At 38.2% G+C, this 21,137-nt stretch overlaps 1 protein-coding gene across 11 annotated transcripts in view; it reads left to right on the top strand.

Annotated features, from left to right (window-relative positions):
• ptprsa (protein tyrosine phosphatase receptor type Sa) overlaps window positions 1-21,137 on the top strand; it is a 149,454-nt gene that overhangs the window by 109,206 nt on the left and 19,111 nt on the right. For 9 of the 11 annotated variants that reach the window (XM_077717261.1, XM_077717254.1, XM_077717255.1 and 6 more), the window contains 11 exons: window positions 2,388-2,981; window positions 4,235-4,329; window positions 4,440-4,690; window positions 5,308-5,395; window positions 5,590-5,802; window positions 5,941-6,110; window positions 7,912-8,027; window positions 13,242-13,339; window positions 15,426-15,549; window positions 17,760-17,935; window positions 19,513-19,632. In XM_077717261.1, coding sequence (XP_077573387.1) covers window positions 2,388-2,981; window positions 4,235-4,329; window positions 4,440-4,690; window positions 5,308-5,395; window positions 5,590-5,802; window positions 5,941-6,110; window positions 7,912-8,027; window positions 13,242-13,339; window positions 15,426-15,549; window positions 17,760-17,935; window positions 19,513-19,632 — 2,045 coding nt within the window. The remainder of the gene's footprint in view (window positions 1-2,387; window positions 2,982-4,234; window positions 4,330-4,439; window positions 4,691-5,307; window positions 5,396-5,589; window positions 5,803-5,940; window positions 6,111-7,911; window positions 8,028-13,241; window positions 13,340-15,425; window positions 15,550-17,759; window positions 17,936-19,512; window positions 19,633-21,137) is intronic. The other 2 variants (XM_077717265.1, XM_077717264.1) reach the window with 1 other exon arrangement.

Below are 21,137 nucleotides of genomic sequence, written 5' to 3'. Positions count from 1 at the left end.
CGGTTACAAATTGAATTGATCTATGAAACATATCCTCCAAATATTCCTGCTTCGGAAGCCCAAAATCAAAAGTAGATGGTTATGGACTTGTCATGACCATTTCAATATTTATATTAAGAATTATCTGGTGCCCTTCTCCCAGTATGTACCCTAACCCATATACATGAAATCATTTCACTTCATGACTGATTTTAGTGCTTTTTTTACAGTATTGGGGCCTAATTGAGTCTTACCAATAAGTGTATGCCGGTTGAGATGTGTATACAGTACTACATGTACAACTTTAGACAGGCACGGCAGCAATAAATCTATATACTGGAATCTGTTGTGTTCATCCTGCAATTGCAACAGAGGGCGGAAATGGGAGGGAAACATGATCCCTACTTTCTCAATCAAGCTGAGTGAGTGTCAACAGCAGGCTGTTAATACTGTGGCTTGATGGGAAACGTGCCAGGAATCCCACAAAAAGGGATTGAATCCGAGAGTACAACCTGAATAGGATTCAGAGGCATTGAGGGAGGGGTGTAGGTTTGGCATTGTAGATTATTATTCGGGGGAGTTGGGTATTGCGGGGAGAACGGGGACATCTGAAGTGAGAGAAGATCGATGATCACAAAGGGGCAATCAAGGTCTTGGGAATTCATGCAAACTATACACACACATGCGCACGCCGATGTACACATGCTTGCAAACAAATATTTATTTATTCCTGCAGTATCTGTCTACAAGTCTGATTGCTTCTTGTCCCTTGTCACCTTCCGCACTCTTCTTTTTTCTCGCTAGATTGTCTTGCTCTATCTTTTAAGAGTAGGGAAACGTCACACAAACAGTACAATCACACATCAGGCTGTATGGTGAAATCTTCTTTAGAAAAAAAGAGCCTCCTTATAAGGCCAAAAATCAACATTTGGAGTAATTTCAGACTCTTTATTGCTTTATGTAATTTTATGTACAGGCAAATGTTGAAATTAAATCAAAATTCATCATTTCACTGCTGCTGTGTGGCAGCAGCAGCTCCCACTGGTGTGTGAGTATGAATTTGTAAAGTACTTTTTGGCTCTGTAATGGTGTAGATAGAACCACTTCATAAGTCTCTTCCATTTACAATTTAGCATCATTGGTGCCTTCACATCAAAAGTGACAATGATTGGGACTCTGCATGTGTAATGGGCTCTTTAGACCTTCACATAGCCAACCCAATCTGTAGTTATGTGCTGCCACGCTGTGTTAACAAAACACAGTGCAATTCTGGGAGAGCAACCAAAAAAGAATCCCACTTTGGGTGGCATCGTACCATGGCGACAACATTAATTGGAAATCTGGTGGCAAAAAGATTTCAGAGTGACAGCAGCAAGTTTCTTACAGTTAAAAAAAATTATCATTGATAAGGTGTCTTGAACTATGGGCGGCCAAACCAATCCACAGCAATATTTTGATCTTCCTAAATGTATTTTATTTTGGTACACACGCACAAATGCGAATGTCAAATATCTGCTACAATAGAGTTTACCGTAGAAGTTCTTCAATGCAAGGTTGCTTAAGCCGTCACCTCTGCCTTTAGACAAATAGGCGTATATAAATGTTATAGCTATGTTCTGGATCAGTAACTATGCCTGGCACAAAATGACAATAGTACCAAGATCCTGTTATTTTGCATCTACGGTCAAACCGACCAATGCAGGAATTGGAAAATCCCACAGTTTTGAATTTAGTACCAAAGTAGTCTTGAAGATTCATGATTAAATTTCTTCAGCAAACAAGTCCAATTGCCTTAAAAAAAAACAGAGGAATAGCTCTACCTGGAGGACTTAGAATCTATACACATCAATGGAACATTTGATAAAAAATGATAGAATAGAATTTTAAACAACCACACACTCAGTTATCACATATTACATGGTATTTGATTGAATTTCCTTGATTATGGTTGACGACAAAAGGAGATTCGGGTCTTTTTAATGACATCACCCCGAGGTTTGGTCTGTAGAGAGAGCATATTAGAAGCATATCCTTCACGCAACACACTTTTTGCCCCCGCCCCAATCCTATAATCCATTACTGGCAAAGATCATCATCAGACATTATGTTCAACTTGGTCCAACAGAATGTAGGCCATTAGCAAACGGAAATGATTCATATGAATGAGAGGCTTTTGCACTGTTTACTTTGAATGATTACTTGCCATATCTAGCTACTTTCACACAGTACCAAGCTGTTGGTAGTGCCTTAAAATGACAAAAATCCTTAATATTTGTACATTGTACATTACATACATTTGTAGTGCATTGCCTAAATAGTAACATGATTTTCTAACTAACCCAAATATCATCTTTTTTATATAGTGAGTCAAAGTGAATTAAGCTGTATTGTGCTTGTTTTGTCTACAGTGCCCGGTCCACCCATTTTGTCAGTGACTCAGGAGTCAGGAACAACTGCTCTTGTTCGTTGGGACCCACCAGATGTGAAAAATGGCATGGACCTACAAGGTTACAGGCTCCAGTTTGGCCGTAAAGATATATCACCTTTAGCCACACTAGAGTTTTCTCCCCAAGAACGACAGTACTCCTTGGGAAACATTCACCAGGGAGCCACCTACCTCTTTAAACTATCTGCCAAAAGCAGAGGTGGTTTTGGAGTGGAAGCTAATGTGGAACTTGGTGTACCAGAAAATACACCAGGGGGATATCCTCAAATGAACGAAGGTTCTAATGTGACGTGTTGCTCAGTGCAATTGTCCTGGTTACCACCAGTTCTGGCAGAACGGAATGGTGTGATCACTGAGTATACATTAGCCTTTAAAGAAGCTGGTTCCAGTGGATCACAACGAGAGCTTCACTTGCCACCAAACCTGTCCAGCTACGTGCTCAACAACCTCAAACCAAACTCTGCATATGATGTGAGAATTCGTGCACACACCAATGTAGGCCCTGGCCCCTACAGCCCACCTATCCAGTATCGGACGGTGGCCTATGATCCAACAGGTATGGCTTACTGGTTTCTCTCCCAACTCCAGGCGTTTGGGAATTTTTGCAAGAACACAATTTCCTACCACAACCCTTTCTATCACCTGCACTCTTCCTCAAGAAAGCAAATAACGTTACTAAAATTTTCGCTGTTGGATACTCACTTCTCTAACTCAAAAAAGGTAAAACGAGTAAGTAAGTCATAGTCAGTCGTTGAGAATGGGGAGCAGCCAAAAAATCCAAGGTAAGTGATGTATGGTCAGACACTCCAAGTTGTCTTTGCAGCCCTTTTTCAGGCACACTCACGATAATGTCATCTTTCACCCCCAATATTGAATGAAGGTATGACTATAAGGCAAACCCAGTCACAATGAGTGTTTGGACCTTTTGAAAGAAAAGGACAGAGAACTGGTCTTAGTTCCTTATTTTTTTTAGGGTCGTTTTAAGATATTTTGCCCTATCTAACCCACATTGTTTTGTTCTTCTCTGTAATCCTTTTACCTACTTACTCTGCCCTTTTACGGGACAGCTTGTGGCATGGTATCCCCCAATTGCACTACAAAGGCATGCTGTGTTTTGAGTCTGTCTTTATGTTCACTTGATAGCATGTCTGTAGTGTCAACCGAAAATCAGTGAACGTATGTAGGTATACTTAGCATTGGGAGTTATTGTTAGTTAATCAGCAAAGCAAGGCGTTGTTTGAGTGGTAGGCATGTCTACTTCACAATTCTTAGATTAAGGTTGTGTGGAGTGCAATTGTTCCCCGTGCGTTGGTCTTTTCTCCAAGTACGCTGGCTCCACATCCCAAGGCATGCACATTAGGCTAATTGAACACTCCAAATTCTTCATAGGTATGCCTGTGAGTGTGAAAGTCTCAATATACGCCCTGCCTCCTGTCAACTCTGTGATCCTTCTGAATATTCATGGTATGGAAAATAAATGGATGTACGATCATCAACATTGATTTACAGGAAATGTTAATACAGTGGTGAGATTGGTTGGCACTACAGATGATAGCTAGCCAGTGGGCACACCTTTGTGCTTCATGGGTTTGTCTTTCATGAGTCTTCCGTGCTGTATGTCTTAACCAATGGCGTTGCACCTCTCACAGCCAGTAACAGCTCACCGAATCTCACTCTTCAAACCAGAGGAACGTTGCAGGGGAACATCTGTATTTTGCTTTAACCAAAGTTTTTCTCTTATTCTGGTGCCGAGTTTAGTCCATTTAATAATAATCACTTTACCCCCTCCCCCGTCTGCCAACCAAACAGATGTTCCTAAGAACTTTACTATCAAGTGGGCAACCAAGACCACCGTGGTGCTTGCATGGAAGTTTTCTGAGAGTAGGTCGGCCTATAAGTGCACGGTAAGACTAATGAGGCTACGTTTCTTTTCTAAAAACATTTCTTCCTTAAACAGTACCTGAAAAGTTGAATGGAACTGCTTGAAATTTCAAACCCTTTTATCTAACCCTAGATTGAATACAACCGTCAGAAGATGGACGTAGATGCTAGGAAACTAAAAGTGTTAATAACTGGGCTAAGGCAAAATACCACCTATGAGTTCAGAGCGACTTGCCAAGAAAGTATGGATGGTGGACCGAAACACCGTGTTGTGGCCAAGACTGCACCCCTTATTCTGGCCAAGAAACCAAAGCTGGACATATATGCAGAGCCTGACAATATTCTTACCATGTCATTTCCACCAGTCGATGGCAAAGATGTCAAGTGAGTAGAACTTGTTGAAATGCAAGATCTAGCCTTTAACCTGGAACTATTTACAATAATTTACTTTGGGAAATGGGTAACACCCCTTAATGTCAAGCACTGGATGATTGTTTCTCCTAACCATTTCATTTTATTGTAATTGTATTGTAGTAATGACAATAGTTTAATTAATGGCATAATGGTCATGACAATGGTTTAATTTGATTAAATATTTTACAGGGAAATTATGATCAATGTCCAACTTGTCTAAATAGTAGCGCTATTTTATTTCTGATCTTGATTTTTAGTCATAAAAATAGATATAAAAGTGTTGGAAATTAAAATATGTAATTCTGCCAAAAAGGTACACTGAAAATAGCTTTTAACGGGTTATATGGGTAAGTATAATGCGTTTTAAGTTTGGGGAGGCTGTTTTTTTATTGTTTTCAATTGAGGTATTGAGCACTCAAGATACTCTTGATATAATGTGTGACGTTTCTGTTATCTGAAATGAGTTATGTTATTTTTCTGACTGGCCTCAGAAGTGTATGTATGGACCACTTACATTTTTAAACAGGAAGGCAGTTTTTTTGTTTGTTTTGTGTTAATATTATGCAATTTATTTGTTTTGTTTCCAGGAATTTCTATGTGGTTGTTGTGCCACTCAAGAGAACCACTGGGACTGTCAAAAACTTAAAGACTCCTGACGAGATGGACATGGAAGAGGTATAATGTTGGGCTATCATTAGTTATTGAAATGTAAAGATTAGTTTGTTAGTTTAAACAAACTTCTGAGATCTATGGTCTTTATAATTATACATTTGCCACAAAAGCTATGTTTTTAATTCTAATGTTGACCAATACAGTTTCACAAATATATAATTGACAAAAAATAACTCAGAACCCTTTGCATCAATCAGCTGTTGCGTGAGGTCATCCCAAAGCGGCGATCCCGTCGTCAGTTAAGTCAGTTGGACCAGTGGAAGCCGTTCATCATTGCCTGCTTCCGGCAGCTTCCATCTAGCTTTACAGTGGGATCTGACCATCGGCAGAGCACCTGTGAGAACAAGGCCCTTGAACCCGGCCAGGAGTATGTCTTCTTCCTCATGGCAGAACTTAATTCTACAGCTGGGGTAAGGGTTTTTTTCCCACCATTTTGATTTTGTTCTCAGTTCATTGGATTTACATCATCAATTAAAACAAAAATATATTTATAAATATACACTTGAGTGTTGTACTTAAGAATAATATTTACTTTTTTCTCTGCTTAGAAAATGTTCGCAACTAGTCCTTACAGTGACACGGTGTTGACTCCTGAGCAAGTGGATGACCCACAACCAGTAGAAACTGGTGGTGGTGATGGGTTGATTTGGGTGGTGGGCCCAGTCCTGGCTGTAGTTTTCATCATCTGCATTGTCATCGCAATTCTACTGTATAAAAAGTGAGTATGCTGGTTTATTTTTGGTTTGGCAAATTTCAACATCAAATATACACAACACCTCATTGACAGAACACGTTACTTTATTTTAATAAATTTAAACCACTGTAGACACTTCCCTCAGGGGTGTTTCAAGTAATCAAAACATTACAGCAGCATCACTGATGATAGCTACCCACCTTTAATTCACAAGTCACTAGAAGTACATATTTTATGAACTGGATGTTATACTTTCACACCCAGGAAAACGAAATGAAGATTTTTCATCATTTGATGTTATACTAGTTATTTCCCGTGTTATTTAATAATCTACTAACGGGAATGAAATATTGCACGTTGAATGAGGTGTTTGTTGTGTATTATAATAAGCATGTCGCTTCAATCGCCAACAGCATGACTGCATGCAGATTGTTAAAAATGCTCTAAGAATGGAGGGGTCAGAAAAAGGAGTGAACATGAGATTTTTTAAGATGATTATATTTTCAGCATGATTAATATAATATATCTTAAAGGAATAGAAAATACCTTGTTCATGTACATCCCAAAGGAGTTGGTCACCCCGACTTAAGAGACTGTGTGTCCATTTCTTCATTACTTTTTTTTTTACCTGTTTCGATTTTTGATTCATTTTTTTATTAAGTTATTATTAGGCATGAAAATACTAATATACATTATTAAACCAGGGGGATCATTTTGACAAATACAGGACTAGACACAAATATAATAACACCAGACAAACAGTGCAATATTACTCGGGGTACCACGTGTATTTTTTTCAAGAGATCACTATAGGTATGCTCTAAGATCCAGTCATTTATTCAAAATGGGTCCAAGGACTTTTGTCCACAAGACATTATGTCTACCCTCTATTTCTTAGCCCCTGCTAAAAGTGACAACCTAAATTTAGCGTTTAGTGTGTGAGCATTTTAACCGAACACTGTGAAATGTTCATGACAGAACGCTGCATTATCTTAGCAAGGCAGTTAAGAACAACCCAAGAAGATACTATGATACTGTCAGATGATCCCTGTCTGACCTTGCCTTACCTCCACCTCGGTGGTTTGGCAGAGTAACATCTCTCCTTGAATCTCTGTCTTTTTTTTCTCGTCTCTCTCCTGCTCACTCTTCTGTCTCGCCCGCTCTTCCAATCGCTCCCTGGTGAATAGTGCTTCCTGTCTCTGCCCTTGGCCCTGACTTTACCCTCCTCCGACTATAGCCACATTGATCTCACACACATACACACACTCACAGTTCTCACAGGCAGATAATAAAGCACACACGTTCATATGGGTTTACACAGACACATGCCTACAAACCACCTAAAAATGCCAATGAGCTTTATCTAGCATTTTTTTTCTCTGCCAAGCTGTAACCCTTGTGAATCTTAAGAACTGCTGTCAATTGATTTCTCTCTTGTTGGCTTCCACCTTCCCTCTTTTCCTTGTGTGTTTGTACCTTCTTTATGTATTTATGTGACTCTTATTGCTTCCTCTGGGAACAGCAAACCTGACAGGTAAGGCCTGGCCAAAATCTCCATCATGTTTGACAGTGGATAGGCAATACTTAGACTGCCTAAGCAAAAAAATAAATAAAAATTTAATTAGTGTGAACGGAGGTAATTTTAAATGAGAATGTGAGCCACATTTGTTTCTCAGCTTTTGATGTGTTTTCACTCAAATTTTCCAGCATTGTTGTATTTTTTACGAAGCTCATTAGTAGGCTTGGAGAAAGTTTTGCTGTGCACAGCTCTAGGTTCTTTGTTGTAAAGTTGTCGTTTTTTCCCTATTTTCCCTCACAATGCAAGTCGCAAGAGAAAGGAATCAGAGCCACGCACAAAATGCCCGCTAAACAACGCAGACATCACACCTCACCATCCGACCGACCCTGTGGAAATGAGGCGAATCAACTTCCAAACACCAGGTAAAGAAACTTTTTACAGTTCTCTTTGGATATATCTTCGGATCTCTAGGCTATATAGAATAATGTGCGCGTTCCTTTAAAAAAAATCATAATAGTATTGCAATAATACAAAATAATCAATACATTGTCGAAATTACTAAGAGGTATATGACTATTCATTACTTAAATACTATATTTTTTGTGAGAAAATACATCATTAAATAGCTCTCTTTTTAACTGTATTTGTTTATGAGGCATATAAAAATGATCCTTGTGTGTGTACGTGTATATATGTGTATAGATTTATATATGTATATATATGCTCAAAGGTATACATACAATATGGCGCTCTCTGTTGTCATCCTTTTGCGTAGCTGATGTTTGGTAGCCTCCTTTAGATGCCTGAGTTCTCTCTTTTTGCAGCTCATTTGGAACATAAAATCTGAGACTCATACTTGAATTTAGAACACACTTTCCTCTCTCAGATAGCCAAGTCAGGGGATGTTTACAAGAGTCAAATAAGAGCCCCCTCCCTTCTGTCTGCTCCTGCTCTTCTAACGCTTTTTTTTCTACTTCATGATCAGTTCTCTCCATCAAAAGATTCACATTTCAAACATCGTAGTCTCCTTGGGGATGACGTATATACTGTGCATTCTGCCTTGTGTGACTGTCAAGGAGTGGATCTTAACTTCCAAAACAAGGAAGTTCAATATATACCGTCGCTGTAATACAAACAAAACGTTTAATTATTTCCCCCATAGTCAGGGCTTTGTTAATGTATTTGAAAGACAGTTTTGTGGATGTGTGTGTGTGCATCTTTGCTGATATGAACGTCTCACATTGACATCACCATACTGCTATAGGCGCAGAGTGGCTAATTTTTCATTATCTTCCTTGGTTCCTGGGGTTTAATTGGTAAATAGGGTCAAAGTAATGAAGCAGCACAACTCACTGAATATCTACATTGTGTCTAATCAAGCCTTCTTTTGCCCAGAGCTTTGAATTTTTATTTTCTCCCCATTGCCTTTTTTGCCCCCCATTTTCCGTCCTGAACATCTTGTAATATCTCCACTTATATTCTCAGCTCTGCATTAAAATGCAGTGCTTATCATAGTAATTGCAAATTTCATTCATTAATTTTTCTGAACTGTTTGTCCTTACATACGTCATAGGAGGGTGCTGGAGCCTGTCCCAGCTAACTATAGGCAACAGGCGGGGAACCTGAATTTTGATGGTCACCCAATCGGTCAACCATTCACGCTCATAGTTGTAGCAAAGGACAATTTAGAGTGTTCAACCAGCCTGCTTAACATGTTGTTGGGATGTGGGAGGAAAACCGGAGTAGCCCGGGAATATCCACACAAGCCCAGGGAGATGTAAATGGGATCAAAAGCTCCACCCCAGAACTGTAAGGCAGACGGACTAACCACTCGTCCAGCTGGCCGCTAATTGCAATTTACTTCAAGAGACCAAATCATTTTGTTGTAGCTCCATATACTTGTAACATAAGGTGTCTGAAAAGTCACTATGTACAATGCAAAAATTCTTCAATATTTTTGGGATTTCTTAATTTTTTTTTAGGTCCAGCATGAGAGTTTTTATTACTCGATAAACTCATCATGTTGCAAAGCCTGGACGAAATCGTTTATACCTTCACAGGTATGCCACGCATTTCGACAATCTTCTGCCACCTATGAACGCAGATTTCTCTGATATTCTACAGCAATCTCTGCCATGATTTTGCTGAAAGGAGTGCAGATTCTTTCCTCAAGCTGGGACAGTTCATAGAGTCTTGGTGGTATATACAGTGCTTTAGATATAGCTTTACAGGGGGGAAAAAAAGTCACAAGGTGTGAGGTCAGGTAATGGTGAGGAGTCTGCTGTTCGTTTCAATGAATGCTTTGGAGGTGATAAAGCTATACCCATACCGATTGGATCAGGTTGTTCAAAAGCTTCAATCATAAGATTATGATGTTCATGGGAAAATGTGACCTGTCACAGCTTGAGGAAAGAATCTTCTCTGCTAGCAGCAAAACCGGGGAGGAGAGAGGCTTTAAAATGTCAAGGAAACCTGCATCCTAAGGTTGCTGAAGATTGGTGAAAATGGGGAGGTATCCAGCTAGCCGCCCAGTTTTTGAAACATAATAAATTTAGCAAATCAATCTCCTTTGTTGATGCTGAGAATATGAATAACCTCAATTTACTTTGCAATCTTAAAAAAAGTAAAATTAAGGGTATATAGAGACTTTTTAGACAACTTGTAGATACAAGGTGACACACACATTTTTCATTGTCTCCAATCATAGTTGTCAGTTCCCAATGACGATTCTATCTGTTACATTACCGACTTTGTGAAACATTTGCCATGTTTGCTGTTCTTTCAGATTCTGGTCTAAACAGTCCTCACAGTGCAGCTGAAATTGAATATGAAAGTTAGTCTTTATGCTTTTAGTTTTTGCATACCAGCTTTTGTTTTTGAGCACTGCTTGTCTTCATTTACAAATGATTTGCATTTGTTTTTTCACATAATGCAGCATAATATCTGCACTAATTATTTTATGTTGGTTTCCATGGGTGTACTGAGTCGCCTCAGTAATTCACAGTATTCACGTGGCTGTCAGCTATGCATTAATCCCACGTGCATAAATAACCAATGAGATCGCATCTGCTAATGAAGAGATTTGTTTTTCAAGCGAAGTCTCTGTTATGCCACTCCCCATCTTCCCCTCTTGTGGCTATCCTTCTTTTTCCACCGCGCCACTATTTGCACTCAAAACATACTGTCATTTTCATGCTGGAAGATAGAAAACAATAAAACACACTGGTGAAAAACAATTACTTGACATTTGATCGGCCTCTGCGCTCACTGAAAGATCATCAGAGAGCAAAAAAAAGACTCCTGGAATTTCTCCTCTCTCTCTTTGCCTTGCTCACCTATATGCAGGGCCTCTTCCTTTTTTAAATGGAAATTGCCATCGTGAAATGGCTTCTGGAAAGAGCCTATCAAAAAGAATCATAATATATCTCGGATGTTTCAAGTAGCAGAACGGGAGATTGGAAACACATAATTAGACACCAGAGTTTGTTGTCTACACTCACTGATCTCGATATTTAGTTGTGCTAGGAAAAATCCTTGGGCTATTGAAAGAAATGCTGTTGAAGAGAAGGGCTAGAGAAAAGGAAAATAGGTATAGAATAACAGTTTGTCCTTGAGTAACTTTGCTTATGTGTCACCAGCAAGTAAATGTTTTGTTTGGTATCAACATTTCAATATATTGCGTTGTCTCTAAATGACAATTATGACAAAACAAATACACTCTTCTATAGAACAAAAAAAGCATTTTTGAAGGACACGGAGAGTTTCAGTAATATTTTCTGTTGTGATATCCATCAAAGAAGAGTGTGATAAGTTCTGCTGACAAAGTGCAACGATAAATGATGATAAACCCGTAATAAACAAGGACCAAAGAATCTACGATCATCTGTCTCTTCTTGCACCACTGCGGTTGATTCTTGGTGTATGATGTATCTGGTGACTTGTAGAGCGGACACTTATGCATGCAGACGGTAATGTGGGCTGCCCAAAGTAAAAGCAATTGATGGAGTGTGTCTGCAAAGCTGAGCACACTCACAAATGCATGTGGACAACCATAGCGGCATTTGCACACACGTACAAAAAAACAACACAAACAGTCTTTGATCTCTACTGAAAGATCCATTTCTTGTTCTCTGCAGGAGAAATGTGGAGCCCTCATTTGCATACACATTCCTTTTTTCCCCTCTGTAGAATTTTACACCTTTCCTTCTGGATTTCAATCAAGTAAACTGACAGGCAAATTTAATTTGCAGCTTAGCTTTTTGCTGTCTTCCCATCGACAAAATGATAACTAACTCATGTCGAGTGTTGTGTCGGCACCCCGCATATTTTATATATTTCTGCATTTACTCACGGAGTGAATTTAATGAATAAACGGTCAAAAATTTACACTCTTGGTTTTTCTGTTTGCACTAGAGTGTTTATGCTGCAGAGGAATAACATTGTGTGATCTGCTAAAAATAGCATGTTTCTTCCCCAATCCCTGTCAAGTAATCTGCGAATTAAGCGTGCACACTTTTTCTGGAGTGCCTCAAAGCATTCCATGTCTTCTCCATTTGTCACATGTTCAAATCTTAATCTTTGCAAATCTCTGTGTAATGGTTGCTGTTGCATTGTTCTGCGTGTAAGATAAATTACCGTCACTAATGAAGACTGACAACCTAGTGCTGGGTGTCAGGTCCCCCCCCTCTTTGAAAGTGCCAGTAAAATAATTGGTATTGTTGACCCTCTTGACTACTCACCGACTGTCGGTGAAAGAAAAGAAATCGAGAATGATTGATTTGCATGCTCAGTATGACCCTTGGGTTTTAAAATGATGTTTTTTTTCTTTGTCATACATAAACAATTTGTTGGCATTTGAGCTTTGGAAAAACTAGCTCTTGCAAAAAATTGTTTATACATGGGCAACATGACTGTTGTGTATTCTATTGTGGTAGTTCAGCATTAGACCTTGAATCAATTAGTGAAAATAGTCCACTGTAGGACAATACGGTACTACATCAGTGGTTGGTCATGACTAACTATAAACAGTACTGGTTTTGTTCTTGCAACAATATATGATAATTAGGGAACCCTGGAATTTTAAAAAATCCAGCTTTTTGAAACATTACAAAGTATTTTTAGATGCCTTTCTTCATGAAAATATTCTCTTAATTCTGGAGGTTTTTAGGCTTTTCCCGTCCTTTCTTTTAATTAGTCTTATTTTTTTTTCAGCTTCTGTATTTGTGCTGTTGGACTGGATTTGAACTAAGCCTTTGACAATGTGTCATTAACTTTTCATTTTCATTTGAGTAAACATGTTGAAAATTATGTGTTCCCTATTATTACATTGTAAATAACTAATTAACCTCCAAAATCAGCTTCTTTATAACAGCTGTACTGTAATGTTTGTGAATTTTACGAATTTGCCTTTTACAAGCTCAAATTACAAATAAATACACAGGTAGTACTTTTTTTTTCTTTACGCCATGTTTTTGCACAAGCATTCCCATCACTAAAACCCTTCATTTTTCAATGTTTTCTATGCAAAGTGCTTTTAACACATAATGTGGTTTGAAATGCATCCTTTTGAAAAGTCATGAAAATTTGTCAAAACGTCTTTTTTCTATCTCTTCTTCCTTCATTGTCATGGGGTATAGGTATGATGAATCACCCTCCAATTCCCATCTCTGAACTGGCTGAACACACAGAGCTTCTCAAAGCCAACGACAACCTGAAACTCTCCCAAGAATATGAGGTGAGTGGGTGGAACGTTTGAGAATCTGATTTTGCTGAGCTTGAAAGCCCATTCTGTTCACCAAAATGGAAATGATATACTATACCTTATACAGACCATTTGACCAACAATGTTTGTACATGCGTAGGTTTATTTTCAAATCCAGGGTTGCTTGCAAAAATCGCAATGCGAAAAGAAGCCGAACATAACAAATAATATGAAAACAAACTGGACTTTCCTGGTGTGATTATACCCTTAGTTTGCATTGTAAAAACCTTAACGTGAACATTTCAGCTCTGTTGCTCTTCCTTTTAGATATGGGTATTTGATTACTTGTATTTGAAGCTATTCAGCACATCAGAAACAAACTCAGTACATTATGGATTTTCTGTCAGGCACATGTTTTGCGTTTTACTCAGCCAATGTGTGATGTTGTTCTCTATGCATGTAATATGGGTTGGAAGGCTAACTGAGCTGTCTTGAACCTTGCGACCGCTTGGGTTATAAATGACACTGCAGTTGATTAGAAATCAGGAGCGCTGAATCAGCTCTCGTTTGCATACAAGCAATATTACCCACTCGCCATTCTTAAATCACCGTGCTTGTCGTCCTGCTGCATGCGCAGCTGAGGTGAAAAAAGGGTACACCAACATGGATTGCCATTATAATGCCTGCCAGAATATGTTGGATGTTTTGGCGGATAATGACTTCTCATAGCATTGCAGCATTTCTCCAGTATCTATTATTCATAAATCTGCAGCCCGAGCTATGCACTAAAGGGACCGGCTTGTTCCGTTTATGGAGGCGAGAGACGTCATGGCAAGTGTAATTATTTGGTTTTAAGGAGTGAATTCGACCACTCAATCTACTTCTCCCAATCTATCTTTTACTTTCTCACCAACCCTTATGCCCTTTCACACAACCCTATCAGCTCCAAGGAAAAATAAATGACCAAATTAAATAGAGAAGTGTAATTTTAATTTTGTTATTTACGTGATGAATGGCTACTCGGCCATATACCCAGGCTTGCCAAGCGTTGCTCTCCAGGCTGTTGACTGATTGGTTTTTAGCCAGGCGGGAAGTGGGGGGACAAAGAAAAATGGAGGGATGAGGCAAAGGAGGGAGATGCCGTGGAGGCTCAGTTATTAAGGATTTGCTGAGACCACAGTGCAGGAGATCGTAGCATTGTAACGAAACGAAGCAATGAGAAGGGTACAAAAATCTTTACAAAATCCAAATTGCAAAACTCACAACTATTTAAAGTTATCCACAGTTTCCCTTCAGTACATTTTTGGGGGAAACCAAGAAAAATCAAACATTTGTTGATTATTTTCGGATATGTAAAAGTAGGCAGCCCAGTGATAGAGAGGTTAGCTTGACTGCTTCACAGTTCTGAGAGCCAGGGTTCGATCCCCAGTTGGTTCCAACCTTGTGTGTTTTAAATGTTCTATCGTGGGTTTTTTTCCAAGTTTTGTCAGACATCCTAAAAACATAAATGTTAGGTTTGGTTGTACACTTTAAATTGTCCTTCTTCATGAGTGAGGATGAATGGTTGTCCTTTGCCTAGTCCCCTGCGATTGGTTGGCAACTAATTAAGGGTTCACAAAACGCTCAAGGATCAGCTGTGTTGTAAATGCAGCTAATGAGAGGTTTTCTCGCCAACATACTTTTTAATTGCTAAATATTAATCATCTGTTTCATTGTCTTTAAAATTGTTCATTATTTTTTAATTTACCTAATCTATCACAATTTTGAAAATGCTGTTACAGCACATTTCAACTCTGTGGGACACATTAATTTAATCAATCCTTTAATAAATGGTATCACATTATTCTTAGGATTCAAAATCACTTAAGAGTATGTTTCAACTAAATTTGGTCGTGAAGGATCAGATCACATTTCCAACTAGACTTCATTGATTCCAAGTGTCAGTCTTAGTTTTTCATTTAACTCTTTAAGAAGTGCTTTATGTAGCTCTAATTAGTTCCCAAGGCTTTCTAGCTCAATTGTCTGTTTCTTTTATGTGATGAAAAAAATTGTATTTGTGCCTTCCTTGTATGTCTCATCCAGGTTATTTGTGTGTTATTTTGTCTCTGTTTGCAATCAGTCCATTGATCCAGGCCAGCAGTTCACGTGGGAACACTCTAACCTGGAGGTGAACAAGCCCAAAAATCGTTACGCCAATGTCATCGCTTATGACCACTCCCGTGTCATCCTGGCTCCCATTGAGGGTAAGGCTTCTTCAATCTTATTTCAAATGCACAGATACATTTTTAAACAGTTTGCAGTGTACGTTTAAGGACTTGTTTCTGTTTAATTAAGCTCAGGTTTTCGAGCGGTTTTGATTTTAAGGCCAATGCTTTATATACAACCAATCATTTCGTTAAACAATGAACCCAAACTCATTTTTAAGCGTGACACAGCCTATTTCCCAGATCCATGTCCACTTCCCTTTAAACTATCCTCAGTGCTGGGACTAGAAAACTCTCCTTTTGACTCTTAAATCTCTCGAGACATTGTCAGATGTAGTCACCCTTCACTGCTGACATTGTTCATGTGTTGCAACACTAGAACAACTCCCGACTTCTTTCATTGATGACAAAATTGCCCGTCCTCACACTTCTCTCCTTTTTGTGTCAGGTAAATCTTCCGAGTAGATTTTCAACACTTTACAATTTTGGGTGAAACAAAAAGCGAGAGAAAAAAGGAAAAACAAATGTTTCATCCATAAATACATAAATTAATCAAGTCTGAAATTTCTATTTTACACTGCAGTGATTTTGCCATTAGTTGCAGCAGAATAACTATTCATGCACGCTGCCTTTTCTCTGTTCATTTAGCCATGACTAAAACCGAGTCACCACTGTCAAATAGTGCAATATCCCTTTTAATGGCATTAGCATTGCTTTTGATTATTCCTCCCAATTATATTCATTTTTTTAATCTTTTTTATTCTTCCTTCCTTCTCGAGTATATAATTTGTCCACTCCCTCATGGGTTTTGTCCTCACCACATCTCCTCTCTTTTAAACTCTTAAATTAGCCCAGCCAAGTGTTTCATTGTTTGTCGCTTGAGTGCTGCGACGTCAGTCAAATGGACGTGACTTTCAAACACAAACAGTTCCGTCCCGGCTTGCATTTCACCTGACAGCGCTGTAAAAATCGATTTTTTTTACTATGTGTAAGAAGACCCTAAACCTCAAAGTGGTGTATTTGATTTTTACTTGGACAGATTAGATCTTGGTGACAGATGATCACAATGTATGATCAAACGACAGATTTATAGCAAACTTTTAGCTTCGTGCCCTTTCAGGAGAAACCCAGATAGAGTGATGTGCTTGGTTTACCTTTGAAGTATGTGCTTTCTGCCACAGAAACCTATAGTAACATGATGTCTTAAAGCAAGAACTCAAGATCACTAGTGTACCTTTCATCATTGGGGTTAAGATATAGTCCGTAAGATCTCCACATGGTTTTTCTCATGAGCAGATGAATTCGTTGCAGCTAAGGAGATGTCTATAGTGTACATTCACCTTATACTATATTATGCACTCCTGTTCAACTGCTTGTTAACGCAAATTTGTAAACTCCAAATAACAGCATGCCAGCAACCCAATGCATCTAGGCATGTAAACATAGATGCTACTGTTCAAACCAAGCATCAGAATAGGGTAGAAATTTTATTTGAGTGACTTTGCATGGGGCGTTTAGCCCAAATGGGCTCGTTTGGGTATTTTAGAAATCACAGATTGTCATACACGGCCATCTTGAGGATCACAAAGTATGATCTAAAAGGGGAAAACATCCATCCAGCTATGGTGTAATGTAAGGGGCGTATTTTATTGGTACACTTTGAGCTCCAAATGGGGATTATTGTAATGCAACATCCTCCCTGAATATTGTTGCTGACAATGTCCATCACTTTATGGCTATTCTACTTCCTGCAGGATAATGTACAAGGTCATCTCAGTCTATTTCTTTTTTTGAGTATGACAATGAGTTCACTGTACTCTAACGGCCTACAGACTCAGCATATATCTATCCAAAACTTTGTTGTTGTGCATAGAGATCACAAACTTCATGGGAATGATTTGTCACCAGTGGACTTGGTAGCGATTATTCTACATTTTTATTATAAATTCAAGAACAAGTCTTTGCTTTACGCCCATGAATTTGTGTTTTTGTTTTACAGCCTTGAATGGGATTAGAGTAATAGAAAAATTATGACTGATACTTTGAACAACGTGAATAAAGAATGCATACACCCAACCAAGTGTAATTGATGCTAACGAAAACAAAGCAATATCACACTGTAATTGAGTAAAGTAGTCTACATGCATTGTCTCAAGGATGTTCAAAACAAATCAGCTAAATTGAATGTAAAATGACAGAAAGTAGAACATCCACCACTTCATCTTTGAATTTTTACTGTATCTCTGTAGGGATTACAGGTAGTGACTACATCAATGCCAACTACATCGATGGATATAGAAAGCAGAATGCATACATTGCCACCCAGGGTCCATTACCAGAAACCTTTGGAGACTTCTGGAGGATGGTGTGGGAGCAGAGAGCTGCCACAGTGGTGATGATGACCAAACTGGAGGAAAAGTCACGGGTAAGTCTAGGCAAGGGCATGTAACATTTGTTTTTAACTCTGCGACTTAAGCCTCTAGTGACTGCAGTCGCCTTTTTTAAAATGCTGCTACACAATATACATCCAAATCAAATCACTGATTCATGAAACCGCGGTACAAAATATGAAAAACGGCAAAGTTGATTTGCAGTGATTTCCCAGTTGCAAACTCAAACTTCATTGCCAGGTAATCAGAATTCATTTTGTTGAAATGGCTTACTTTCAGGGAAGAGTAGAAATTACATTTGTGAAATAACCATGAGGTGGTTGATACAGCATAGGAACGCAGTTATTGTACCTCACTAATGTTCTTGCTGCTCACATTGAAAAGCTTAGGTAATATTAAAGGACACTAGACTATTTTTTCCAAATTCTTTGCATTTGCAGTTTTGATACTGATCAGAACATCCTGCCTTTTTTGCAGAGAACAGAATCTATAATTAAATGGGGAATCTTTTCCTCAAAACTTCTGGGGAAATGTATGTACATTCATCAATAGCAATATCTTGTCTATTCAAATCATATATAGATAGCTTCCTACAATCAATCAGAATAAATTATACATATCAATAATTATTGCATAGTTCAATGCATTCATCGGTTTGGATTAGAAATCATAGTTTCAATCAATAGTTTTTTTAATGGAAGATTTAAACTGACTGTTTAAAATTGTGCTGTCTGAATAGTGCTATGGGTCGCTTAAAACAAGAACTTGAGTTTGAAAATGAAATTATTCAGGTTTTATCAATTGTATTTATTTCAGCAGCATTTAAATGTACTTTTGTTTCAAAGCCATTGACAATGAAGGCATTCAAGTCAAAATGAAACGCAGCATGAAATCTAACTTAATTTCGTCACAGGTAGACTTATAAGTCAAAAAATACAAACATGAATTCATCCTGTCAAGCTAAACTAGTGTCAACATCAAGACTTCCTTTCCCCGGGTGTCGCCACTTCATCTAGTTTTTCTTCAGTTGTTTACCTGTGCACCATCCTGACAGGTGCTGTCCTCCACTGTCAGACATGATCAGAACATGTGGTCGCTAGAAGCTCAGGGTCAGTTTGAGCAGGAAATGAGAGAGAAGATGTCTTCCAGGGTGTCACACCTTACTGAATAAACCTGATTGACATGCACAGGTGGCAGGGATTCTTTTTTTCCTTCAGGTTTACTGCATAAGTCCTAGAAACCTAGTGCTCAAGTCAATTGTGAAAATATCGTACAGCATGCAGATAGATAGATACCTCTTAACATTCCCCTGAGCTGTAAGGTATAATATACAGGCTGAAAATGGGAATTGTGGGCGAAAAGGCAAGACAGTGTGATTGTATTTAACATTTCGCAGGTGTGAAATGGATAAATTGAACTAGCTCTTTCTGTTGTTTTAAACCAAAGGGTAAAAATATGTAAAATGAGCTCTCTGTCAGCTTTCAATGTCGTTGTTGTTGTAGCTACTATTCAACTGTTTTAAGCGCACTGATTGGAAATGCCTTTTATTTTACAAGATCCATTTTTGAGGGGTTTGTGTATCAAGTTTTGTTTTTCCTTCCCTTTTTCACAGATAAAATGTGACCAGTACTGGCCCAGTCGTGGTACAGAAACCTATGGTATGACCCAAGTGACCCTGCTGGACACGATAGAGTTGGCCACCTTTTGTGTGCGCACCTTCTCTTTACACAAGGTACATTTTCTATAATTGTTTAACACATTTAAAAGCACAAACCAGCTATGGACAATTTCCTTTTGCTAAAACAGCAACGCAACACTTGCATATACAGACACAATTATTTATTTATATGAATATGATTGTTTATGGGATACTTGCATTAGCCCTCAATTGTTCAGGCCACACTCCCCTCAATGTATCATCCATTACTGTGGACTTGCCAAATTGGAGCACTTAGGTAAAGTGAGCTGAAGAGAAACTCAATCAATATACATAATTGGCAGAATGCTAAGGCTCAGAGACAAACACATAGACTGACAAAGGTTCCAGCGCAAAAGGAAATGATTGACATCGTATAAAAAAATACAGTATAGTAAGGCTTTTGTTCCTAAAAACGACATAGTATAGTAAGGCTTTTTCTCTTAAAAAAACGGCATAGTATAGTAAGTAATGTGACGTTTTTTGGGCTTGGAATCTTCTCAATATTCATTGAACTCAACCTCCAATGCTTAATTAATTTGAATTTATTGCTCATATGAAGATTTGGATTCAGCGGTATTGATCAATAAATCTCTTATATCTGTCTTCATCAGTGGAATTATCTGAGTAGTAAAAGTACGATGAAAAATACTTTTTTTACTGAAAGGTACTTGATATATCTCAAATTCATACATCTTTTAACCTTCCCACAGTTTTGACCCAAATACCTTGTAAAAGTCAAAGAGATCAAATTTTAGTTTGATTAAAGAAGACATCACAAGTGCTATTTGCGCTGTCATGCACACATTATCATACAGAGTGACCTTCTTTTAATTGGTTCTGTGCAAAGATATATAACCTAAGCTCATTTCATCCCATTGCTGAGTGGAAAAAAAACTGACATTTGAGGATTTGTGCATTCAGGTTGTAAAGAGTGGCAGCAGATTTACAAGCCACTCATCTTCAAAGCAAAACTTGGTTGAGATCCATACATACTGTATATGTTTCCAGAAGTCATGCAAAAATGTCTCCTCACGAGTAGCAGCTGACGAGAGCTCATGTTTTTGCTGGCAGCCTTACCAATAAAATCCAGGCGTGTCCAGAGAAAGAAAAAAAATAACAAGAACTAGGCCAGTTTGCTTTTAATTACCACACTCATTTATTCATTCATGCAGCAAGGGAAAATACTGCCAGGAAAGCAGAAAGCCGGAATTGAAATGCAAACACTATCTCCATTAAAGGAGGACAGAATGATAAAGGGATTTATCTTCTCTGGTGCTTTGCTAATTATCTTACTCCGGATCATCTTTATTTATTTATTTATTTTCATAATATAAGCTGTCTTAGAAAAATCTATAGATCTCTTACCCTTTTATACTAGCTGCAAGTAGAATGGAATTATCGAATGCTGAGAATGTGTTAACCTGCAGTTTTTTTTTTCAGTTAAAATAAGTAATAGAATCGTAATAATTGAATGCAAATTATTTGGAAAATAAAAAATAATCACTTTATAAAACTAAAATTCATGAAATTAACATTGC

Source organism: Stigmatopora nigra, chromosome 5 (assembly GCF_051989575.1).
Source record: "Stigmatopora nigra isolate UIUO_SnigA chromosome 5, RoL_Snig_1.1, whole genome shotgun sequence".
Lineage (NCBI taxonomy): Eukaryota > Metazoa > Chordata > Actinopteri > Syngnathiformes > Syngnathidae > Stigmatopora > Stigmatopora nigra.
Note: the sequence above shows the minus strand (reverse complement) of the source record. Positions and strands in the feature narration are given on the sequence as shown.